The sequence below is a fragment of the Myotis lucifugus genome, unplaced genomic scaffold (assembly GCF_000147115.1).
Source record: "Myotis lucifugus unplaced genomic scaffold, Myoluc2.0 scaffold_1, whole genome shotgun sequence".
Classification (NCBI taxonomy): domain Eukaryota; kingdom Metazoa; phylum Chordata; class Mammalia; order Chiroptera; family Vespertilionidae; genus Myotis; species Myotis lucifugus.
Window position 1 is genome coordinate 21,903,268 of NW_005871049.1, and position 27,225 is coordinate 21,930,492.

Sequence of the window (27,225 nt, forward strand, 5' to 3'; positions counted from 1 at the left end):
GCATACAGAGGGCAGGGTTAGTGTGCCCAAAAGCCATAGAGTAAAAAGGTAAAAGAAAGCAAGATTATTAAAACAATAATCAAGACTAAGGTATTTTTGTCTGTTCAACAAAATATCCTATATTACCCAATTCAACACTTTCTTTAAATATGAAAGACATTAGTCAATGGCTTCCATCAAATATAGGCTATAATATTAAGAAATGGACAATAATACATCTCACATGTCATTTTTTATACTTTAGCAGCGACATTTTCTTCACAACTTCCTGACACTAATAGATGCTGTAGAAGACCACATTAGCTCAAGAGGTCCTGAATCCATCAGCAAGAGATACCAGACACTGAACAGGACAATAGCAGATTTCCTGACCCTTCTTTAAGTGAGAAAGGGCTCTTAATATATGACCAGGTCTATGTAGAGATGGGCCAACAGGTAGCAAAGTCAATCATTACAGGGCACTGAGGAAGGAAATGGTGCAAACAGGGGTGAGAAGCCCACAGACTTGACTTGTAACAACTGTCAACAATGGGAGAGGCAGTATAGAGGTAGGGGTAAAAGATAGAGGAGAAAGGGGATCAATGAGAAGCACTGTCAGAGGAGATGGTAGAGGTATAATGTAGGGTATGAATGGATGACTGATTTGGTAGAGGAGAATCAACTAGTCCTCAGAGGTTGGATGGCACAGAAAAGTCTGATGATTAGAGGCAAAATACAAGCAAGGTATCACTTAATCTCTACTGAGTGGGAGGCAGGATTGCCCATAAAAAGTAAAGGGACCAAGATATGATGCTTAAGGAGCGTGAAGTTACCGGAAAGATGCTAAGGTGAATACAACAAAATCGCCCAGCAGTATTGTGGGCCCAGCTGACCCTACACTTAAAATAGAACCTACTGTCACTTGGAATTACTTCAGCAATGTTCCACAGTCCAAGTGTAGGGGAGGAGGACACACATACCTGGGTTAATCCACTTTCAGTAATATGTGTACAGGTATGGAAGAACAGGGTCAATTTGCTGCATCCTGGAGTCCTCGTTGGACAAAGAAGGAACTAGAGTGAGGCCATCCTTTTTATCATACTTCACTTCCATTTCCCTAGTTCAGGCTCTCATCGCCAAATATAGATTATTACAACAGTATTATTAGGACTCTCCTACAGGGTTTCCCTACTTACTTCTTTCTATTAATTCAAGACAAATCCTCCTAAAACCTTATTTTACACAGGTCAACCTCTACTCAAAAACCTCCCATATCTCTCAAAGGCCAAACTCTTGTTTGTTTGTTTTTATTAAATTTATTGGATGCTATTGGTTAATAAGATTCTATAAGTTTCAAGTGAACAGTTCTGTAATGCATCATCTGTATATTAAGGTCAAACTCTTTAGTCAAACACTGCAAGTCCATCAAGGGCTGTCTCCTCCAGAGTCTTCAAAACTCCTCTCATTACTTCAAAACAGGAACCAGAAATGCCATGATTATTTCAATTCATCCTATCCCCACTTGGACTATGTAATCCTAAGCAGATTTTTAATTAAAATTTGGATTTGTTAAGATGTTCACCTGATCTACCTGCACCACAAAGCTAACCCTTTTAAATAAAGATGTTAAGTAGATTTTAAGCAATTAACCTGGTATTTGTAAAAATGATCTAGCATAATTTCCCTAATGGTCCATGAAAGTATAAATTACTTCTACAGTTGCTCACTTTCAATGTATAATTTAGAAGGCGAGGGGCTCATTAGTAGAAGTCTGTTGTGTAGGTGTTAATAAAATTAATTTATCGTCAGATTGCAGTCCTCAGAGAAAGGAAATGTTACTGATCATAACTTTCAGAAATCCATCTGAGTGATTCTCTTTTAAAGGTGACTATGCCTAAAAATTTACACATTTTTATGGGGGCGGGGGGAAGATGTGCAGTGGAAGGCATCCATGACAAGATGTAAATATATACATCCCCTAGAAAGTTCATATCTAGGGAAACCTCCATCCTGATCCATTGCAAAAGGAATCTTTCCCATCTCTGGGGTCCCTTACCTCTTACTACACCAGCTACTTTCCACTACATAGTACAGGCTACCTCAAATCCTTACAATAATGTGTTGTTAATTTTATGTGTCAATGTCACTGGGCCATGGGATGTCCGGTAGCTGGCTAAACATTAGTACATCTGTGAGGTGTTTTTGGCTGAGATAACATTTGAATTGGTAGCATAAATAAAGTGGTTGCTACCTCCTTCTCCCCTCCACCACCACTCCCCTCCCCACGCCGCCAATTTGTGTGAGCCTTATCCAATCCACTGAAGACCTGAAGAAAACAAAAACGAGGAGGAAGGATGAATTCACTGCCATGAGCTGGGACACCAGTCTTCTCTTGCCCTCTGACTACTGGTTCTCAGGCTTTTAGACTTGGACTAAATTATGCCATCGACTTTCTTGGGTCTCCAGCTTGCACAGAGCAGATCCCTGAAATTTCTAAGTCTCCATAATTACATGAATCAATTCCTCTTAATAGATTATATATATTTAATACATAATATAATACATATGTAGTAAATAAAATAATAGCACATTATACATTATATTTATTAAGATGTATATTTATTATAGTATAATTTATTCTAAACTTCTTATAATATATAATAAATTTATATAATATATGCTATAATAAATTTATATAATATATATTTTATTTTAATAATTTATAAATAGCATTTATTTGTTATAAACATAAATTTCATATATATATATATATATATATCAAATCACTCCAGTCAATTCCTCACCATAATATATATGTGTATATACACACATATATAAACAGATATTTTATTGGTTCTATTTCTCTGGAGAGCCCTTACTAACACACAGTCCATGGATGAGGAACTATGGCCAGAAAAGTTAACAGAGACAATAAATGGTGGAGTCAGAATTGGAACTAAGGTTTTCTGACTACAGTGCTGTCTTTTTCCATGTTGTCTCAATTAAAGATTCTAAAGAGCAAGAACTGGCAAACAGAATAAAAGACACTAAGACACTCTATAGGCCAGAATCATACCCTGCGCACATGAGAGGGGTCAGGTGCCGAGTCTAAGTATGATGGTTAGCGCCCTAAAGTGCACCCCAGAGGATTCATGACCGCATTGCCTTCACCACAACTTGTATCACATTGCCCAGGCTCTCAAAGACCTTCACAGTACTTTTTTTGGGGGGTTGAGGTAGCGGGGAGAGGATCACTGTTGAGAAGTCATCTGAACTGTCCTAAGACAGCTGGGATTCTGTGAGCCCAAAGGAGATGTTATAAGCATCCAAAGTAAGTAAAACAGATTTCTGCTTTCATTGTTATAAACATATGCATCTGCAATTTAATATTTTCTGCTCCTTTTTCCATATTTAAATCCAAGATAATCTTTATTCAAAATGTCATTTTCAATTAGCTCTCAGTCTTTGCTATATCAGGCAAAATAGTTTTCCTCCTCATTTCTAGAAGTCTTACTAACATTTAATAACGTATAGCATGAATTGTTATAAACATACATGTATTAATTCACTATCCACACAAAAACTTTATCAGGCTGACACTACTGTTATCCATATTTTCCACGTGAGGAAAGTGAGGCACGGTGCCCAAGATCACACAGCTAGTAAGCAGTGGAGCTGAGATTCAAACCCAGGCACTCTAGCCCTGTAGTCTGTCTATATTTTTCACCACTGCATACAGCCTAGTTTTAATCTTTAAAGCTATGAACACTCTACCATGCAATATCAGGCATCTTTAGTTATAGAACTAAGAATTAGACAGATTACCGGTAAATTACATATTGACTGTTGCTAGAGATACATCCTACAGATTCTAGGTTATATCCTCCCTATTACATTTCCAAATATATTATCTGATCACCTTGCCCAAGTGGGAAAAGGGGAAAGGAAGTAAATCCAGCTGATGGGTCTTGGGTAGCAGTTGTGTGTTGGGGGGCGGGGCGGGGGGGAGGGAGGGGTGGGATGTCAAAATGAAATCTGAGAGATAAATCTACAGTGAACCCTGAGTGCCTAGCAGCTTATCAAAGCAAAGCGATGCTGGAACTAAGGTATAAAGCCAGAAAGAGTCAGATATTCAGGGAAGACAACAGTTGGCACTTGGTCTAGATACATCCTGGGGAGAGGCACAAATGACTACTGTGGAAACCTGACGTGCTCTCAGTGCATACATACAGATGGGTCCGGTCCATTTAAGCAGTCAGAAGAAGACAATCATACCCATGAAATATGATGATGTGACTGTCAAAGCTGGTGCACACTATGGAAGTCTGTTAGTATGTAAGTTAAACAGTAAGAGTATGTTGGTAGTAAGTTGATGGAGACAAAAATATGGGATACACAATGCAATTCAGGCCATAAATTTCCAAAGGGCCAATGATAAAATATATTGAGTAAATAACCTTTACAGTAAAATTAATATATTATATATAATGTGTTAGCTGAAACAGTAAAAATCTTGACTAGTTGTAAATCCAGAAGATATTTGTGTTTGCTATGTAGCTCTTCAATATAATTCAACAAAGTAATGGATCTTCTAGTACAATGAGACTAGAAATTACAAGGGACTCAAATATCATTAAATTGCAATCCCACAAGGCACTAAGACACCTCTGTTTTACGAAGACAAGTCAGTAACTATAGCGCCATAAAGAACCAGTAAGAAAGGAGCCAGACTGACCAATAAAACATTTAGTGGAAGGAGACTGAGATAAGCCCACAATCCCTCCAGCTGGAACAACATGCAACAGTGATGGTGGACAAAGCCAGGGTGACCTCCATGGGTATAAATGAAGTGACAGATGTCAGAAACACTGTAGGACTTGGACTCTACTGTAGTCAAATTTGAGGAGGAATCAAAGATTTTAGGAAACATCTTCCTTAATAAAGTCTCTTACTTCTGAAGTTGGCCCTAGGAGCACCTCTGTTCCTAAGAACCACCAGCATCCTTTGCTATCATCACCACTCAGATTTCAGGAAAGCGGCTGTTGGTCCTGGACACTTTGACTAAAGCTAATTAATAACTCTTCCCTTAAGTCATACCATGGTTCTCCATTTTTACGTCCACAGCACAACTGAGACAAAGCAAACACACTTAGAAAGACTTTACTAAAGGCTTGGGAATCAATAAAAAGAAAATAACCCCCAAAGATATAATGAATCAGAAAAAAAGTTACAATTTAGTCCTTTTCAGCCCATAAAGCACAGTGGGAATCAAGCCTTCCAATTTATCCTGTCTTTCCAGATGGTAGATTCTATTTTTAAGGTCCATTGCCCAGACACCTCTCCTCAACGTCAGACCATGAGAGTGAACAAGCACAGCCAAGTGATCTCTCCCACAGCCATGGTTTGGAATCTCAAGACCCGCTTCTCATCCAGCTGACTGACATGAGACATGACCTCGCTCTTTACCCTTGTAATTCTCAACAATGCAAACATAACCACGCCAACAAACAGCAAATACATCACACAGAACCCACCGAGTGCGTAAACACATCTATAGAAAGGACACATTCACAAAGATAGGAAAAGTTCCAAAAGGAGCTGATTAATGAAGGTTGAAAATAAAAGAAAGAAAAAAATACTAGAAGGGAAATGGGTTTGTTCCACTGGGGAAATGTTAGATTTAAGATGCCAAAAAAGCATCCAAGTAGAGATACATACCAAGTAGAGAAATGTTTCATCTGGAGTTTATAAGGAGGTTGACCCTGGAGATGTAAAAAATAAAAAAGTTGAAGTTGTGGAAATATATAAGAAGAAAGTACAGAAAGAAGTGAGAGGAAGACAGACCCCATTGGCGATACCCCTACCACACGGAGTGGGAACAAGAGGAAAAGGGGGAATTGGCAGGACAGAGCCAGAAAGAGTGCAGTGTGATAAGGGCAGTGAAGAAGACACACTCAAGAGAGAGGAAGTGAGCCACAGTCCAGCATACTTTAGAGAGAATGGAGGAGGTTATGAGTAATAAAAGTTCATTGGGTTTGAAATAGAACATAGGTGCCTTTTGAGAGGCAGAATTTAGTATAGTAATGGGGGAAGGTCAGAAGAGGGGGTGAGAAGTGACAGGCAGGTGGAGGCAGGGCACATGCCATTCATCCACAAGAACTGACAGTGCAGGAAGGAGAGAAAGAACCAAGACTCTGTTAGCACAGAGACCTTGCCCACTGTGCTCACTGCTGAGTCTCCAGCACCAAGACCAATTTCTGGCATGTAATAGGTACTCAATAAATATTGTCCATTGGATGCTGTTTATTCAATAAATGCTGTTGTTTGATTAAATAAATGAATTAGTGCATGAATACAGTGGTGATATGTGAGGGACATGAGAGAATAATCTTGCTCTGGCGTGTGGGTGATTCAGGTACCAACGCTGGATTTATATTGTTTTAAGACCTGATTACACGATAAAGTCTGTAAGTGCAGTTCAAACCATTGGATTTAGTTTGGGTGAAGAATGAAGTTAGTCTTTTTGATAGTAATCTGAGGAAAAGGAGAATCTATCAAGCCAGATACTAGGTTGGGAGAGGCACATTGAGTGTATGCTCCACATCCAAAGTCTTTGGAAAGTTCCTATCTGGGTGTGACAATATAAAAAGGTTCAGCCAGCCCCAGGGTTCAGGAGGATGGGCAGCACTGAGAGCAGATAAGTGATGTGGATAAACTACCAAACACCGAGAAGGTTCAAGGGTGTGTTTTATTAGATGACATAGTATTCACTTTGCAGCGGTTCTCAACCTGTGGGTCGCGACCCCTTTGGGGGTCGAACGACCCTTCCCCGGGGTCACCTAAGACCATCGGAAAACACATATATAATTACATATTGTTTTTGTGATTAATCACTATGCTTTAATTATGTTCAATTTGTAACAATGAAATTGGAGGTCACCACAACATGAGGAACTGTATTAAAGGGTTGCGGCCTTAGGAAGGTTGAGAACCACTGACTTACAGTGAATCTAGAAAACAAATTTCTCATCCAGTTGTTTCTCATTTTGTTTTGATTCTGACAAAGGAGAATCTAGCTTATATAAGGTCAATAAGAGAAAACTGGCAGAGCACTACAGAAAGAAGGTACAGTTATAAGAATTGATATAATATAATTATATAAAGCCCTGGAAGAAAGGCGAGGCTATGAGATCCAAAGAGTTCGTTTTTACAAAGTGATATAAAAAAATTCGAGAGTAAAAAAGAAAGCCTATGTTCATTGCAGCCTTATTTACAACAGCCAAAATATGGAAGCAACCTAAGTGTCCTTCAATAGATGAATGGATAAAGAAGATGGGGTATATGTAAATAAAGGAGTGTCATGCAGCAATAAAAAGGAATGAAATCTTGCCGTTCTTGAAGACATAGATAGACCTGGAGGTTATTATGATAAGTGAAATAAGTTAGACAGAGAAAGATAAATGCCACCTGGTTCCACTTATATGTGGAATCTAAACAGAATAAAGAAAATAAATGAACAAACAGAACAAAACAATAAAAACAGACACCAAAGGGATGGTTGCCAGAGGGAGGGGAATGGGTTGCTAGAGAAATAGGGGATGGGTGAAAAAGGTAAAGGGAGATATAGTGAATAATATTGAGTTAAGTTTGCATGGTGACAGATGATCTACACTAATAAAAGAGAGATGCAAATTGACTGTACCTTCGCAACACCCACCAGCCAATCAGGAGTGAGTATGCAAATTAACCCAACAAAGATGGTGGGTTAATTTGCATACGCAGGCTCCCAGTGGCCAGGGGCAGGGCGGGATGCAGGCCTTCCCCGCCACCCCAGCCGCTCTGGGCCTCTGGGCCAGAGCAAAGGCAGTGCCAGCAGCCAGGGGAAGGAAGGCCCATTCTTGCACAAATCTTCGTGCATCGGGCCTCCAGTTACTAAATATAATATTGAATCACTATATTGTATACCTCAAACTAATATAATTAATATAAACTTTTTTTAAAGAAAAAAAAAAAGTATATGGAAGACACTCCATTGAGACTTATCCAGAAGTTAGGGGACAGAGTCAGCGAGAGGGCTTATGGAACACAGAAAGTTCACATCGCTGCTGTGGAGGGGCCACCTGAGAGCCTCATAAACAGGAGGGTTTCTGCAATCTGGTGGGGCTGGGTCACTGGCATGTCTCATCAGCACAATTTAATAGTACCTACAGCAATACCTGGGACCTTGAAAAGGTTTTTTGCAGTTAGAGATGCAGTCCTACACTTGAGCCAAGTTCAGCTCACCATAATGGATCTGCCACGAACCGAGTCGTAACAATGGGATAAACTCACACCTCATGGCAGAATCACCTCACAGTTTTAGAAATAGCTCTAAAGACAAGTGCTAGTCAAAGGAATCACAATTAACCCACCCTACTTATTTTCCTTCAAATGGAGCCAAGTCGTGCTGTTTTATATCAAGATCCTTAAGGTCTTCCAGATGGAAGAATTCTAGTCCAACCTCTCACCTATTATGACTTTACTTTTAGAAATCCGTGGCAAAAACTAACAGCATACCCTGGCATCCATGTGCTCCCCTCCATTTCTCAGCTTCCTTTGCAGCACACCTGAGGCCATGTGGCTAAACTCTGAACAATGGGACGTTGGTGAACCTGATTTAAGTCACTCCCGGGCCTGGCCCTATCTTGGATGAAGAAGGACCAGCAAACCTGCACCATATTAGACCCTGCTTGAGTGATGAATAATGTTCCATTATGTCACTCACTGACACTTGTGGATTTGTCCATTTCAGCAGCAGCAAGCATTCATTGCTTTTCAAAGAGTTGCCAGTTGTGCCAGAGCAAAGGATGGAGGTTATTATCATCCAAAGGATTAAAAAAAAAATTAGAAGCGGTCATGAAAGCTCATATTTAGAATATAGTAGCATCTCGCTTATCTAAAAGTGATTGGAGACAACTATATATATATATATAAAGCTAGCTACCTGAATGCTGAAAGGACCAGAACACCAGAGACCAGAACACCAGGCCCCTCGCCAAGGCTGGCCCTGCCCCCCAGGGAGCAGTTAGGGGTGTCCCTAGGCAATGGGAGCGAGTTTGATGGGGAAAAGTCAAAGAAATGGGAAGGTCTTAAGGGTCTGCGGGGGTTGGGGTGGTCGGCCCAGAGCAGGTTTGGAGTGTGCTGGGGAAGGAAGAGGAAGATCCAATTGGAAAAGGGCTCAGCACAGTACCTTTCTCATTGCGAACCAGCCGTGGACTGAATGGGTGGTTGTTTCATGAGTGCGCTTGGGACCAACATGTTCATGGCAGCGGCAGGACTCCCGAAACTTCACTGATTCCAAATAGTAAACAGCTATCAACCTCAAAGAACAGAAAAATCCTCTCCCACTAGAGGCCCTGGATGTTGCAAGGCGACTAAAGGAAACACCACTTAAGGAGGAGCTAGAAAAACCACAAGTGTGCGACCAGAGGATTGTGGGATTGTGGAGGACGCCTGAGCGCCTGCAGCTAGAACGTGAGCCTGTTACTGCACATGTACATAGTCAGCCCTATAGTCCTCAGTCTGGCAGTATCTGGATGTGACTTCTGGCGGGAAATTATTTGAATTGAGGTTTGCTGTTCCCTTGAGGCGAGGAAGATCAGAATTAAAGGTTTCGTTTGTTACCTTGGTTTGAAGTGGAGGAAAATGGGATAGTGACGAATAAGAAACTTTGGAGACAGTGAAGGGCAGTTTGTCCAAACTGTTGAGAGCTCAGAATTAGAGTTTAATTGGTATAGAAATCCTGCTAATAGCACCTGATGCCTGAAATCTGAGCACTCTACTTAGAGGTTTTCCAGTTCAAGTTTTTGGAGACTGCCTATTAAAACATTCCTGGTTGGAAGGTGTTTGTATAGAAGCCTATAAATATTAAGTATTTGCTGTGTTTACCATGCTTAGCTCTCTGTAAGGAATATGGAATAATGTTAAGTGCCTCATGTTCTCAAGAAGCTTGAATTTTAAAATAAAAAATAAAGAAGAAATATAATATTAAAAATAAAGAAAGAAGAAGCTTGAGTTTTAGGGGCAAAATCAGGCAGGCAGGCAAGCGGTTAAGGGTGATCAGGCAGGCAGGCGAGCAGTTAGGAGGACGCGTTCCCAGATTGTGAGAGGGATGTCCACAGGATCAGGCCTAAACCAGAAGTCAGACATCCCCTGAAAGGTCCCGGATTTCGAGAGAGTGCAGGCCAGGCTGAGTGACCCCCCCCCCCATGAATTTCGTGCACTGGGCCTCTAGTAACTTATAAAAGCCAAAGGGCGGCCCCTTCTTCCCCTCAACCAGGAAATACGCCTTTGAGGTCTTAAAACAACCGAGCCTGAGAGTGAACTACAGCTTCAGAGCTTCGCTCACTAGTTAGCCTCTCCGGCTCTGTTTATTTACTCAAGTTTTCTTGGAGTAAATAAACTAGTCTTGGCAATCTGGCTTGTTATTTCACATCAGACAAGAAATAGGAAATTGGAATCAATAAGTGGTGTGGTGCTAGAAGGGGACATATCACAACATCCTAAGAGTGAAGGAGGGATCAGAACCCCAAAAGGCAACACCCCCAAAAAGAAGGTTAGAGAGCCCCACCTTTTTGTTGTTAATCCTCACCCTAAAATATTTTTCCCATTGACTTTTTAGAGAGACTAGAAGGGAGGGGAGGAGGAAGGAAGAAAAGGAGAGAGAGAGATGTGAGAGAGACATCGATTGGTTGCCTCCTGCACTTGCTCCGATGAGAGGGCTGGGATCAAACCTGCAACCCAGATAAGTGCCCTTGACCAAGAATCAAATCCAGGACCCTATGGGGCACAGGCTGACATTCTAACCACTGAGCAACCATGGCCAGGACAAGAGCCCTGTCTTATAAAGGTTGATGTGAGCCTCACTACTCTTCACAGTCCTGAAAGGCATCACTGGAGGAGCTTGGCCCACAACAGTTAAAAATGGCTTGATTGCCGGGACTGACCCACAGACCCTGAGCGACGGATGAACAGATTGCTCCAATACACGTTTCTATGAAAGAGAGGGCTAAGGCGCTACTTGGCTATCGAAACCAAGTAGCCTTGTTCGCCTGCCTCCTTTAGCTTTTATTGTCATAACAGATTGAACTAAAATTAAGCTCTAGATACAATTAGCAGGTTAAGCATCCTTGAGAAAGTATATGCTTCTATAAGGTCAGATCTTTAAAGACTAAACATGGAGATTCTAGTAAAACACCCCAGGGGATCAGACTTCTTTGGAAAAGTCAAGGTAGGGGCTACCGCCTTCGGCTAGGTCCCCTCAGAGGCCCCCGACCTTTCGGAGAATCCTCCTTACAGACATTCCAACCAAGTCCCGTGCTCCCCCACACTCGATGTCCTTAACTAGCCTCTTCAGGCTTCTAAAGAAGGTAGGACAAAGTGTGGGAAGTCTCTGGAAAGGGTTACTCAAAAACAGTTTCAGCGTTTAAAGGCATGTATTTGTTTGAAAAACTAATTGTGCCCTGGCTGGCATTGATCTTTGGGTGAGGGTCAACCGAAAAATAAAATAAAATAAAACCTAATTTGTGAGGGCCACTTTACTTCCCTAGGATGCCCCATATGATGCTCAAAACTATGAGACATTGCCACACGCACCTACTGTTTGAGAATGGGTGGTTCCTGCCCATTTGGGTAAACATATCTGGCATTCAGGAAGCCGGGGTTCCACAAGCAAAAGCAAGATCCAAGTATCATGTGAAACAGAAAGGACCCTAGAGATCATTCATTCAGTCCAAGCCCCTGGCGGAGCGGTTAGGTGGCCACCCATGCATCTCACTGTAGAGGAGGAACTAGAGCCCGTGTTCCCTGATATCAACCTGGGGTAGGACCACCCCATCACAATTCTCCTTCCCTGGACAGCCTCACAGCCGCTCCATCCCTTCTCCTCTGACCCACAGGCCCGAGGCACTCACCTGCAGAAAGCAGTGTCCAACCTGGGCGTGCTCCACCAGGGTGGCGTTGTACACCTGCCTCCAGAAGATGGGCTCGTTGTCATTCACATCATTCACGGTGATGCTCACCAGGCAGGTGGCAGACAGCGGGGGCTCTCCCAGGTCTTGGGCCACCACTCGCAGCTCTACAGCCTCCTGGACTTCCCGGTCCAGACTCCGGATAGTGCTGATCAGGCCGGTTTCGGGGTCTATGGTGAAGGATGGTGCGCACTCCGCCCTGGACCGCTGAGCCTCTGGGCTGCAGCGCTCAGGGAGGTGGACCAGCTCATAACGCAGTTTGGCGTGGCCGGTGCCAGCCTCGTCCGCGTCGGAGGCGCTCACCCACAGGATGGCGGTGCCAGGGGCCGCGGCCTCGGATACGGAGGCCTGGTAATGCTCTTGGCTGAAGAGGGGCGGCTGGTCATTGAGGTCGGCGATCCGGAGCAGCAGCGTCTCCTCCGTGCTCAGCGGCGGAGACCCCGCATCTGTGGCCACCAGTCGCAGATCATACAGGTCTCGGCTTTCCCTGTCCAGGGGTCCCTCGACGCAAAGGAAAAACACCCCTGGCGAGCCGCCAGGCCTCAGCGTGAAGGCCCCCTCGGCGCCCTCCAAGGTCAGAGAGATGGTCCTGTCCCCAAGGCTCAGATCCGGTCCCCCAGCCGCCTCCTCTTCCTTCTCCGGGTCACCATCCGCGTCGGACACCGACACTCGAGCCACGTAGTCGCCAGGCCGGGCACCTTCAGAGACTCGCGCTGCGCCCCCCTCGGTGAGGAACAGCAGGTGGATGGCTGGCCGGTTGTCATTCACGTCCAGCACGGCTATGGACACCCGCACCGTGGCTACCTCGGGCTCGGCACCTCCATCGCGGGCCTCGACCACCAGCTGGTGCCAGGCCTGAGCCTCGCGATCCAGCGGCCTTTGCACTCGCACCACGCCGCTCAGCTGGTCCACCGCGAAGTAGGCGGCGTCCCCCGATGGCCCGCCGCCGCCACCCGCCCCGGGGGCCTGCCGGGAGCGGATGCTGTAGCGCACGTGGCCGTTGGGCCCCAGGTCCCGGTCCGTGGCACGCACGCGACAGACCTCGGCGCCCGGCCGAGCATCCTCGCGCACAGCGGCGCGGTACTCGTCCTGCTCAAAGACAGGGGGGTTGTCGTTCTCATCCAGCACGCGCAGCTCCACGCGCAGGCGGCCCGTGCGCCGAGGGCGGCCGCCGTCCCACGCCTCGATCTGCAGCTCGTGTGCAGCCGCCGCCTCTCGGTCCAAGCGCCGCAGCAGCACCAGGTCTAGGGGCTCCAGGGGCGACGAGGACAGCGGCGACGGTGATGACCCGGGGATCCCATAGCGCAACTGGAAGAAGGGTCCTGCGGGGTCCTCGGAGAGGTCGGGCGGTTGCACCAGAGTGTAGCCCTGGGTGCTAAACCGCCCCGCGTCGGGGTCATGGGCACCTGGCAGGCGGAAAGCCGTGCCTGGAGGGCTGAGCTCGGAGACGTCAAGCCGCAGCGAGTCCCGGGGAAAGCGGGGCGAGTGGTCGTTGACATCGTTGACGTGGATCTCCACCTGCACCACGGCGCCCAGTAGGGTGGCGGCCACGAAGCTGTAGTGGTCCCGCCGCTCGCGGTCCAGGCTCCTGGCCGTACGGATGATGCCCGTGTCCGGATGCACGTGGAAGTCGTCCAGCAGCGGGGAGTCGTCCGAATCCTCCGACAGAAAGAAGCCGCCCACCTCCTGTTGCTGCGCAGCCGGCAGCCCGGCGCGAATGTCGCCGACTAGAGTGTCCGGAGGCAGTCCCTCGTCCACGGAAAGGCTGAGGTTGAACACCTGGGCAGACGAGCCCGAGGCCGCCCACATCCACGCGTGCACGAAGAGCCCGAGCAGGAAGCGCTGCGCCCCGGCGCCCCCGCCGCCTCCTGGCCGCCGGCCGGGCGACCCTCTCCTCCGGGCAGGAGCCCCGCGCCGCTGACGCCCTTCGCCCATCCTCCGCGCAGACGGGCTCATCGCTCCGCCAGCTCCTGGGGAAGGCTCCCGGGGAACAGCCAGCTGGTGGGGGGATGACAGCAAAATCCAGGAGCCTCTTCAGGGTCTGAGCCAACGAAGAAAAGACTTTGTTTGTCAAGCAAACCGACAGACCCAGGAGTTGCCGAGATTACATCTGCAACTGGTGAGAAGGTCCTCCGCTCGCAGCTCACGCAGAGGGGGCGCGCTGGATGCCACTGGCGCTGCGGCCACCTCTTCGGCCCCGGGATTTCCTTAAAGGAATCTCACCTTTTCCCCCGCCTCTCCTGTTCCTTCTGCTTGGCCGCTCGTTTCCCCCTGGTAAAGTCAGGTGCATGTTTCTTTTGCCAAAAAGGATGAAATTATCTATTGCGCGCACACACAGAGAGAGGAGGGGTCGGGCAGGAGAAGGGGGTGGAGTAAGGGCAGGGAGGCCGAGTGGGGGCGCCAAGCCGGAGCGAGGAAGGGAGGAAATAAAGGAGGGAGCGGCGGCTCCGGCAGCAGCGCAGTGGGCTGCAGGGGAGCGGCTGCTCCCCACCGCGTCCTGGGGCGCGGAGGACCGCCGGGCGCCCTCGGCGATTCCGCCTCGGGCGCCTCCCCTCTGGTCTCCTCCCCGGCGTGTGACGCGGCGCACGCGAGGGCAAATTCCGACCTGCGAATCCCCGCTGCTGCAGGGCGCGTTAGCAGCTGGGCCAGGGACGGAGGAGAGGGGAGCAAAGGAGAAAGGACCCGGAGATTTGGGGCGCCAGACGGGCGGGGGCTGCGCAGGCGGGCATCTGCCCAGGCTCTGCGTACCAAGTGCCGATGGTGGGGGAGGCAGCCGCTCCGTGCCCTCCCTCTCCATCCCCTGGACTGTCAGGCCCCTTCCGCAGGCCAGACGCTTGGCTCAGACTGAGCAGGGAGGGCGGGGGTTAGAATCACTTTGGGGAGCCAAACTTGTGTTCTCCATTTGGCAGGGGAGACAGACTCGTCCCCAGCGGAAGGACAGATGGAGTCAAGAGCCGCTGCACAGCTGGGGCCAGGATAACTGTAAAGGAGGGAAGGTGGAACTTGAAAAAACCTTCGAGAGACCCTGAGAAATCTGTGGCACACGTGGTGTAAACCACGCTTTACTATGCCGCGTTACTGCTCGGGGACACGACAGCGTCTTGCCACTCCCCTCTGCCCCCAGGAATGACGACGATGGGTTGGGCTGGCGAACACATTTTGTATATTCAGCGCCATCATGACACTTCAGATGCTGATTTATGAGCTGAAAGACAGGATGGCTGAGGGCCCGCCACCTCCCAGCGCTCCAGTCGCCTCTGAGCAAAGAAGTCGGGAAGCAGAGCCACTATCCATACCAGTTTCAAAGTCGTTTGTGGCTGAGCCCCAGAAAAAATGCCAATAAATGGCCATCGTCGCAAGTTTCTATAAATTGTCCATAATAATTGGTAGAAATGGGTCAATGGCCTCTAATAAAGAATGCCGGCAGAAGGGCTCTGTGCCCCCTGAGGAATGGCGGGCCACATTTTCGCAAATGGCTTCTGCAGTTTTGCATCTAGACTGGAGGGAGAATTAATTTTCTAGATACTGTGGCTCTCCTTTGGGGAGGACTAAAAGCCCTGTGTAGTGGTTCCTTGAAGCAACAATAAGATGCCTTTTTAATACATCGTGGAGTTATATATTATTGCCAATCTACACCCACATCATTCATCTCCACCCCTCACTTCATCATATTAAACAATTTTATAGCAGATAATGTCACATGTAAATGGAGACGTTATTAAAATAAATTCAGCTTTCTTTCACCAGGAAAGTCTCCTTACCATGAAGGAGATTTATTAGGAATCTAGTCTTCTTTCGCCTCAGCCTCTTCAGGCTCACCCTAACTAGTCCCCCTGCCTCCATTCTTGCCCCTTTGTAAGTAATTCTCAGCCAAGCATTTGGATTGATGTGTTTAAATTTGGCAATGTATTGCCAGCCTGGTGTGGCCCAGTGGTTGAGCTTAGACCTATGATCCAGGAAGTCATGGTTGGATTCCCAATCGGGTCACATGTCCAGGTTTCTGGCTTGATCCCCAGTAGGAGGCATGCAGCGGACAGCCAGCTGATCAATGATTCTCTCTCACCATTGATGTTTCTATCTCTCTTTCCCTCTCCCTTCCTCATTGAAATCAATAAAAATATATTTTAAAAATGAATAAATAAAAATGAACTTGCCAATATATTTCCATTATACTTAGATTATAATTCAGATTCCTTTTAATAGTACAAGACTCACGCTAGCATGGCCCTACCCACCTTTCTGACTTCATCCACTCCTGACCCAGCTACACTGCCTTCTCTCTGATCTTGGTACCTGTTATGGATTGAATGTTTGTGTCTCCCAAGAATTCTTATGTTGAAATTTATCCCCTAATGTGATGGTATGATGAGGTGGGGCCTTTGGGAGGTGATTAGGATCAGAGGAGGTCCTGGGATTAGTGCCCTTATAAAAGCTATGAGAGAGCTTGCTGCTCCCTGCTCTCCACCCTGTGAGATGCAAAAGTTGCAGGCAGTGGCAACTAGGAAGAAGCCCTCACCAGAACTTGACCTTGCTGGCACCCTGATCTCCGGTTTCCAACCTCCAGGGCTATGAAAAATAAATGTTTGTTGTGTATAAGCCACCCAGTCTGTGGTACTTTGTTACAGCAGCTTGAATGGACTAAGACAGCCTAAGTTTGAATTGTTCTAAGCTTTCTGTGCCTGGGAGTTATGTCTTCTGTTTTGTGAATATTTGGCTCTTTCTCTTTTAGTTCTCAACTCAAATGCTTAGAGACCTTCGTTGACCACCTTAGCTCAAGTAGCTTCTGCACCATAAACTCTGTATCTTTATATACATTTCATTCTCAGCACCTATCAGTACCTTCAATTATCTTATTTTATTCATTTGTTTATTCAATTATCGTGACCTTAACCTTCTTTACACACTCTAAGCCAGCAATTTTCAACCTGTGGGTCGCGACCCCTTTGGCGGTCAAACAACCCTTTCACAGGGGTCACCTAAGACCATCCTGCATATCAGATATTTACATTACGATTCATAACAGTAACAACATTACAGTTATGAAGTAGCAACGAAAATAATTTTATGGTTGGGTCACAACATGAGGAACTGTACTTAAAGGGCCAGAAGGTTGAGAACCACTGGCACTATTTTATCCTAGCACCTACAACAGCATGTAATACAAATGGGTTTCTATTCACTAAATATGTGTTGGATGACTGGATGAATGGTTGAGTGAACTGACGGGTAGATGAAGGATAAGTCTGCTAAAGGAGGAGTTTGAAGCCATAGCTCAGAATTAATTCGCCATGAGAGCCTTTACTGTGATGAATTGTATCTTCACAATTTACTCATTTTAACCATTCTCTGGGGGCTTTATGGACTTATTTTTGAACTTCCTCAGTGTACTTTGCAAATTGTACTATTATCGAATATTTACGTGAGTCTAAAAATAAAGGAAAAGCAGCTAATTGTTTCTGCATCTTTCAATGACACATTCTTTGTAAACAGTGGTTTAGTTTAGAAACAAAAGAAAAATCAGGAACTTCCAGCATCGATTTTTCCATTAGTTTCTAAGCTCTGCTGCCCATTTCTCAATACTATACCCCTCATTGAGTGTCCTGAGCAGCATTCTAACGTAGAAAATTCAATTTAGTTGAGTAAATGAAATAAGAGCATTCTCAAATATGCAAAAAGGAAATAGTTTTAGATAGCACAGGAGCCATCAGCCTGCAAGAAATAGGTGAGGTCTGACCCTTGAGAAAAGTGTCAGAGAGACACTGGCAAGAATTGAGCTTTGAAGTGAGCAATTCCGGTTCTGTTCTATAATTTTGAGCAGGTTATTTCAACCTTGTTAAGCCTCAGTTTCCTCTTCTGTAAAATGGGGTTATAATATCTAATCTACGAGAATGTTATGAGCCTTAAATGAGACAGTGTATGTGAACTAGCACATAGAAGTCATTCAGTTAATATTTTTTCTTTTGCTCTCTGTGTGATGAAATATTTGGGGTGAAGTGTTTTGGGATTCTCAGTAATATCAAACTCTGACTTTTTAGCCCCCCTATTAAGGTGTGGAGAGGGAAAATGTAAAATTGCCAGTGTCATGAACAGACCCTATCATGGGCAAAAAGGCCCAGAGCAGATCTGCACCCAGAATGACACAGTTGAAGTAGAACAGGAAGTCCATTGTCAAAACATTTTCTCCTAGACGGTAGACAGTTCTTAGCTTTGTAATAATTAACGTAAATCGTCTAAAAAGTTACTAAGCGCTCAAAGCAGTGTTCGAAGCATCTCGAATCAACCTTTGAGGAAAATAATTATTATCTCCATCTTACAAGTGAAACTGAGGTTCAAGAACATTGCAAGTAACGTGACCAAAGTCACAACACAGGTGTAAGTGTTAGAATCTAAGCCCAGGTAGCCCTGCTCCAGTGTCCGTGGCCTTTTGAGCTCTTCATTGGCCATTTATCGTCTCTGTGATTTTCTGCTTAAAGCAGATTGTTTGGCTTCTGAATTCTCACTGAAATCAAACAGTGAAAGAGTAACAGTTTTGGAAGGACCCAGGAGAACAACGGAAAAAAAGAAATTTGGACAGCATCTTTGTGTGAATGGTGAATGGCTCAGGAAAATGGCCACAGGAAATAATTCCCCACAGATACCAGGGGACCACTGTAGCTAAGTTTTGGGGGAATCAAAAGTTATACAGGGATTTTCAACTGTGTGGGAGTTGGACCCCCTAACTCCCATGTGTTCAAGGATCAACTGTAATTATTTTCTCTGGTTCTCTGGGAAGATGGGGAAAAACTTTACGCTGACATTTTATCATATGGTTGGAGACAAGTATAATAGCTTATCATTAAGTAAATTTAGATATGCTGTATGGAATCATATTTTTCAAATCCTGTAAAAGCTGGAATGTAAGAGTTACAGATACTAAAGTTCCCCCACATTTGAAGATAATCCTTTAAATAGGTCTGAGACAGAAGCCCTAGCTAAAGTAATTTCTGCCTAAATTTCCCCCAAATCCCCTTCTCTCTCCTAAATTGCTTATTCTCCTTACCAATAAGTGGTAAAGCAGACTAGCTTCTCCCAACTCCCTCCACAACTCCAGATGGCCGACAAAGGCCAATCAAACCTGCTCAAACACATAACCTTTAAGATTTGGCTTGTCTTTCTTTTGTGCACACATGCACACATACCATCTTGTTTTTCCCCAAAAGCCTTTCTTTAGATGAAATAATCCCAGCTCCTTATTTCCCCAACCCTTTAATCATTTTGTTTCTCTTCTCTGAACTCTTTCCAATTTCCCTATTGATTGTTTAAGATGTGGAAACCAAAACCACACACCATTTTCTAGCAGCGTCTATACACTGCCAAACCCAGGGAGGCTTACTTCTTCAGTCAGAAACCAAAGCCAAGCCCAACAGGTTCCTAACAAGTGGATGTCAGAACAGGTGTGACACCCCCAATTCCAGTAAAGAAATGCCTTCGGAGTAGATAATTATTCAGTGTGCAAAGATAAAACACTTGCTTTCACTCAGAGGGGTTTTTAGAATATTCACATATTTGTATAAGCCAGCGTGAAGGATATAGCTAGTGAAGAAAAAGATAAGTAGCACTTAATTCTGCCCATATTTTTCTAGGTGTAATTGCTCTTTGTGTGAAGTAAAGGAAGCTGATCTGTTTCCTGGGACAAAGCAAAGTTCACTGAAATACATACAGATAATATATGTTATAATAATTCCAGGCAAGAGAAAGCAAAGGAAATGCCCAGGACCCTGCCAATCCCACAAATATTCAGTGAGAAAAACACCTGGATTCTCCCCAAGCCACAGCTGTTCAGTTGGAAAATGCCTGGATCCCATTGAATCAAGGCCGTCGGGGAAAAGAACCACATCCGGCCAGAAGTGTCTCCGCACTACGACAGGCACACATGAATCCTATTTGATCAAGACACAGCTCTTTTGGAAATAAATGGATCCTGCTGGATCCGAGCACAATTCATGATTTGCACACACGGATGGGGATGTTCTGGGTACAAATACGATCTGTGAGAAACTCCTTTAATACACAGACACTTGGGAAGAAAACGTCTGCCACAGATTCTTGGCCGTGTCAGTATCACAGTTGTTTTTCTCATGGAACACATGTGGACATGGCAGGGCTGCTCCTTGATTAAGTTTCCTGGATCACATAGGATCTGAGTGTTTTGCCCTGATTCTTCAGAGTTAGCAGTGTGTACATGTACAGAGAAATGCAAGATTGAATGTCAACCTTGTTTTTCTTTAGTATGATCAATAACACAGTAGCATAATCATAATAGGAATGTTCCAGGTCTTTCTGAGCATACGTGAATTGAGGGGGGGAAAAACAACATTATTTCTATCTTAAAATTCATATTTTCCACATGTTTCTATTTTTTGACTTAAACTTCTTTTGCATCTAATACATTTTCCAAATATTTTATTCAGCAATTTATAATTCAAATACCATGACTGGCCCTGAAACTAATCTGAAAATCAGGCAGATACTAGTATTTGCACAAATTCAATAATGAGTGATTTACCCACTTGAAGGCATGCAGAGGTTTCTTATAGCTACTATCATTTAGAAGGAGTGGATAAGTGCTTAATATTTTTAAAGACGTTTTGCGATTGCAGTCTGAGCTAATCCTGAGGAGAGAACCTGTGCTTTGAGAAATCACAAATTGGAGTTGGAGGGCTCTAGAATACTAAGGGTTTTTTTTGTTTTGTTTTGTTTTTAAATATATTTTATTGATTTTTTGCAGAGAGGAAGGGAGAGAGATAGAGAGTTAGAAACATCGATGAGAGAGAAACATCGATCAGCTGCCTCCTGCACACCCCCTACTGGGGATGTGCCCGCAACCAAGGTACATGCCTTTGACCGGAATCGAACCTGGGACCCTTCAGTCCGCAGGCCGATGCTCTATTCACTGAGCCAAACCAGCTAGGGCTAGAATACTAAGGTTTTAGCAGAGTCTCCTCGACCCCGTGACTTCCCCAGAAAACGAGATTGCCATCCCTGGAGAGGCCGTGGTAGAAACTGCTTCCTGAACTCAGGTGCTCCTCAACTTTCCTCTGTTGATTGCCAATTCCTTATTTCCCATAACTATTTGTATAGTGTGAACAGAGAGAGAAAAACAGACGATGAAATTCCAGAAGCTCTTGGCCTGGCAAGATGCATTCAATGAATAAACCATAGTCTTTCTGGAAAGCAAGCCTAAGTCCCATGGTCAATAACATCCGTTCTGATCACTGCACACAGTGTTTTCACCATTACACTGAACTCCAGAGTATTTACTACTTCCTGTGTCTGTAAATAAGGGGTTTTTTGTGTTGTCACTGTTGTTTCTTTCCTCTGCTTTCATGGGCTTTTATTTCTGACACTTTCTTTATAAATCCAGCTTCTGAGTTTTTGCTGTGTGCTTTATCTTCAACATCCCCTTGGAAGGCCTGCAAGGGGATGTGTTTTGATCCCCAGCCCCCTGCTTCACCTGTGGGCTTTGTTCACTGTTCTTTTCTTTTTTGAAGCTTTGGTCTCCAATCCAGGCAAAACAGGCAAGCTTAAAAATGACAGCCATAGAAAAATGCACTATAGAGGAGACGCTTTAAAGACCCAAAGACACAGGGCGATGTTAAATGTTGGGAAGCAACCACCATCCATCAGAGAGGCAATTGTTCATTTTTGAGCAAGTGTGCAGCGTGGCCGAAGAGGAAAAATGCAGAGCCATCCAAGGCCGCAGAGAGGCACACAGCTGCCAATCCTTGAACTTTGTAGAGGCCCACAGGATATGATTCCCGTCCCTCCTCTGTAAGCATGTCAGCAGCAGCAAAACAATGAATTTGTGAATTATTTGCTCCTAGACATGCATCCTCATAGTCCCCTGTGACAGATAAAATGATGCTCCTCCAAAGATCTCCACATCCTAAGCCCCCAAACCTGTGAATGTGTTACCATAAATGACAAAAAGGACTTGTCCGATTTGGTTAAGTTAAGGATCTTGAGACTGTCCAGGTGGGTGCAATGTCATCACAAAAGTCTTTGTAAATGAAAGAAGGGTCAGAGTCAGAGCAGGAGATGGAAGCTGAGGTCATTGTGAAAGAACCATGAGAGGAAGAATTCAGGCAACCTTTAAAAGCTGGAACAGACGAGGAAATGGATTCGCCTTGGCACCCAGGTGGAACAGAGCCCTGACAGCACCTTGATTTTTGTGAATTTGTTACAGCAGCAATAAGAAACTAATACGGCCCTAACTGGTTTGGCTCAGTGGATAGAGCATCGGCCAGCGGACTGAAGGGTCCCAGGTTCGATTCCAGTCAAGGGCATGTACCTTGGTTGCGGGCACATCCCCAGTAGGGGGTGTGCAGGAGGCAGCTTATCAATGTTTCTCTCTCATTGATATTTCTAACTCTCTATCCTTCTCTCTTCCTCTCTGTGAAAAATCAATAAAATATATATTTAAAAAATTTTAAAAAAGAAAGAAACTAATACGTCCCTCCACAGTGTCAAGGACAGTTTGCCCTCTTTCCTGCCTCCTCCATGATAAGTAGCAATGTTTCCAGTGCTTGTTATCTCTCAAACATCGAAATGCTCTTTACAAAGAAGGTGGAAGTGATCATGGCATTGGTCTTGCTTCCAGCCAACAGTATCTCAAGGGATTAGTTCCAGCTGGCAATTTGAGCATATTCATTGCAGGGAATTTGTTTCTTACAATGTCACACTGGGTGTTTATTTTCCTTTGATTTAAACACTCTCCATAAGTTTTGTCCTTTTATAAAATGTTTTAGAAACATATCTGCAAAGAAAAGCCATTTAAAAGATTAAAACATACTGTGCACAGAAAACACAATCACAAGTGTTAAAATCTTAACTAGACGTGCATTTGGGGTACAGCTGAGAGGTAGCCACAGTTTATCTAAGGACGACAACTGATCTTTGAGAAAGGGGTTAAGACCACGACGTTTACTTTTAAAGCAAAGCGCTCGGCCCAACAGCCAGAAAATGGGGTTCTGGTTATATTGTGGAGAGAAATAAATCCTGACTGTGCAAACAGTCTAAGTGTTATATAATGGGCCATGAAATCAACTCAATGGTGGGGTCACTGGCCCAAGAGATAGGAAACCTGCTAATGCACACAGAGAGAATCTGTTTCTTTTCCCCTCCTCATACCCATTCTAAATGCAGTGGTTTTCAAACTTTCCTGACCGACTCTAAGAAATACATTTTATATCATAAGCCACTACACACACACACACACACACACACACAATGTAACTAGAACAATAGTTTTATGATACCCTACTTATCCTTACAATGTGAAATGCACTCAAATGTTTCCTAATTTTTATTATTTCATTTTATTATTATTTTTCACTAAGTGGTCATGACCTGCAGCTTAAAAGCACAGATTTTAGTGGTACTCTTTATCACTACAGAACTTTCTTCCAAATGACTATAACGAGTTTTTTCATTATCACCTAGTAATTTTAAATGAAATAATAGTTTGGAACTGGTTACCTTTAAGGTCTTTCCCAAGTTTATCATTTTGTAGTTTTTTGTTTTTTTCTCAAGAGGAACATTATTTTATCCAAAGTTCCTTTTTCAATAGAGTAAGCAAGGATGGACAACTTGGAAACTTCCCTCCAGTGAATTTGTTTAAATAATAAATAAATGTTTTTTTCTAAGTTAATTTTGACATATTTTGTTCTTTAATGATTTTGGTTATTCCTAACCAAAATCAGGAATTACTGGAAGTATTGTCACATTTGCAAGGGGGTGGGAGGGGAATGGGACACATTGGCATTTGTGAATTTTGAGTTCAGGAATTTGGGGAACCACAGTCACTCTGTGGGGACAAGGCATTGTGAGTCACTCTCCAGAGCATTTTGATTTATGATCTTAGCCCATATCACCTTGAAAATCACCTTCTCTCCTCATCGCTACACTGGCTCCACATAGGTGATGTTAACATCCTAAACTCAGAGAAATCTGCTCGCCTTCACTTTGACTTCAACGATTATGCTTCACAACACACTTCTCAGATTCTTGCCTATAAAATAAAAATGACACTAAACATTCAGGGCTGAGGAATAGTTAATAAACTGTTCTACCCAGCTGAGATGCAAAACAATAGCAATCACTCATCAGTTCGCAGAGCGGCGACAGATTCCAATTTCCCCTTTTCCAAAGACGCTCTCCTCACTACCAAGCAAAACCGACCCCTTAACTTGCCCAAGATCTATCGCTTGCTGCAGTGATCTCATCCGTTTGCGTCCCTGAAGGGGACTCCAGCAGGTGGTGCAGAGAGCAGTGAGCTGACATATGGAGACTTATTGCCTCAATAGGCTGATTCACCAGGCCAGCTAATTTCCCTTGCACGGTAAGAAGAGCAATTAGTTTAAATTGCCGTATATCAAGATGACTTTGCTCTTGCCCCCCAATGCAGCAAGTCAATAAACGATAATGTAAATGAGTGTCTCCAGCTACTTTGATTGTAAAAAATTAAAGATGACAGAAAAGGAGAAGCATCACTTGGAACTGAGGCAGGTCACAGTCCAGGCTTCACAATATGAAACATACTCTTCTGGAAGCTTTTGACTACAGAGCAAAAATACTTCGTGACTTTGTTTTTTAAGTCCCATCAAATTCTGCTGAAAAGTTGTGGGGGTTTTTTGTTTGGGCTGAAAAGACGTGGTCTCTTTTATAAAAAGGGATAAGAAAACAAAATGAAGGATGCTGGAAAGCATATGTTGGGTATAAGAAAGCAGCTGAGAAGATACCAAGAAAGCTTTGCCTATGCAAATAGATAATGGAAGGGAGCAATACAACAGGAAAATGTTAGTTTTAGATCCAGAAAAAAGTCACCTGTCCAATCTGTCCGGGACCAGAACTTAGTCTGGTTCAATCAAATACTACTCCATTTAATATGTGGCTTATTAGGAGAAGTGCATTCAGAATTTCAAATAAGGATTTTGAAGGGAAGTTCTAATATCTACAATTTGGATTGAGCAGCCCTGAAGGGAAACAGGGTGCTGATTTATGAGGCTGAGAGAAATTATGAGCAGCTGGACACATCAGAGGGGAACTTCCATCTCCAATGCAGACTGAAAGGTTCTAGAACAGCCGTGGGCAAACTACGGCCCTGGGGCCGGATCCGGCCCATTTGAAATGAATAAAACCAAAAAAAAAAAAGACCGTACCCTTTTATGTAATGATGTTTACTTTGAATTTATATTAGTTCACACAAACACTCCATCCATGCTTTTGTTCCGGCCCTCTGGTCCACGTTGTCAGAGGGGAACTTCCATCTCCAATTCAGACTGAAAGGTTCTAGAACCTTCCAGAGCCATGATTTGGACTCATAAGATCTAGAAAGTGTTATACACTCAACCTTTGGACTGCTTAATTGATGGAAGTGAAAGACATCTCATTTAAAGACAAATACAAAAAGTAGCTAAATGTTATCTTTTTTACTTTAGAGACAGCTTTTTTTTATAATTTATGAGGAGTAATTTTTGAAATCTAAAGAGACTTAAAATGAATAATAGTATTTTTTAAAAGTCTGAAATCTGTATTAATTCCAGTAAGCTCAGCTATCAAACTACAAAGCTGCTCCCAAGATGTAGCATCTAAGTGAGCTTCCCATGGTGGGCTGAGCTTGCAGGCAGAGGCATGAAACAGTAACAATAGTGTCTCAGGGTGGAAAAATACATAACTGTCTTCGATGTTATTGTATGAATAAATGCCTGTTAAATGATCTAAACCTCTTTTTCTTCAAATGTGCATAAAACTTTTTTTTCCTCACTTCTTGCCAAAGACTTCTAAAAATACTAAATCCATTCCTGATTGCCTTTTGGTTTCTCCCAGCAATCTTACCAACATAACGAAGAGCAGTCTAAGTCACTGGCTTCTGTTTTGTTATTTTTGAGGAATTTTCTACCAGTTGCTGGTCTTTTGGGGATCCCCACACAAGCAGGTTATAGGGCTATTATTGAACTACCACGAGGGGGCGTGAGAGCCAAATTCTTCCTGCCGGCATTCCAGAAAGAAACTATCCAGACCTATTAAGTATATTATGCGTCAGGAATTCAAGGAATAAACTTGTAAGATAAAATCCCTTCCACAGAAGAACTCACAATCTAGGGAAAGCAGATAACTGAAAAATGAGTTACATTTCGAGATAGATAATGCTACAATAAAGTACGCCGAAAAGCCTGTGAAACTTGGGACAGCTTCACTGTCACTCAGATCCAACCTAGCCAAGGCAGTTCATTGCTTCAACCATCCCTCAGCAACAACCTGAACATCCCTGGGCCTTGATCCTTCTGAGGCCCCAACCCCCTTCATGGCCTCCCCACTGCTCATATCTTTTTGGATTAATCCTAAGGCCTTTTTCCTTTTCTTTGGTCTTCTTGGAGATGCTGACTGCCTGGCCTCATAGGTCGCCTCCTCACTCCGTATCACATCACTGCTGTTTGTTTCTTTCTGTAGCACTTAGCCCTTTCTGAAATGAACACCTTTAATTATGGTCATTGTCTGCCTTTCCTCTGAAATGCAAGATCCTGGTGTATGTTATTTACTGCTCTGTCATCAGTGCCCACAACAGTAGAGAATGGACTTATGAATTAATGCAGGTTGACACCATTTCAAATCTGTACATTTCGACCTCAGTTGGGTGCTCACAGGTGTTCAACAAAACTTTAAATCGACAAATCTTATTCCTTAAGTCATAAGAACGCCTCCCCCATTCCCTTCTGTTAATGACACGCCTCCCCCCCCCATGGCAATGCTCCTCAGGGCTTCAATGTGTTTCCAGCAGCCACATCTAAGGCACTGCCAAGTATGTATCTTATTTGACCTCTGCTGCTTTAGACAAGGCTCACCAGGCCCTCCTTTAAATGTGTCTCCTTTGGCTTACACAAAACGTTTCTTTCCTGGTTTTCTTTTCCCAGATCTGCTGCATGGAAATTGCCTTGGACAGGCCCCAAGCATGTGTATGTTTTTGTCTAAGAGCCACAGGTATTTTGGTGCACAGGCAAGGTTAACAACCACTTCCCCTGGCTTTCTTCTCCTCTCATTTTCTTGTCCAGGAATGGTCTTTAATTTGGGGCCCGGGGGGGGGGGGGCGGGTGGGGGGAGTTACATAAAGGTGGGGTGGGACTAGACAACTTGCCTTATAACTGTCTCTTTATGGCGAACACATCTCTTTTGCTTGGATTACATGTTCCCAAATTGCTAC

At 44.2% G+C, this 27,225-nt stretch overlaps 1 protein-coding gene across 1 annotated transcript in view; it reads right to left on the reverse strand.

Moving 5' to 3' along the window:
• DCHS2 (dachsous cadherin-related 2) overlaps window positions 1-13,943 on the reverse strand; it is a 178,489-nt gene extending 164,546 nt beyond the window's left edge. Inside the window, exon 1 of the mRNA XM_014456108.2 lies at window positions 11,931-13,943. Coding sequence (XP_014311594.1) covers window positions 11,931-13,943 — 2,013 coding nt within the window. The remainder of the gene's footprint in view (window positions 1-11,930) is intronic.
• Between the last annotated feature and the right edge of the window lie 13,282 nt (window positions 13,944-27,225).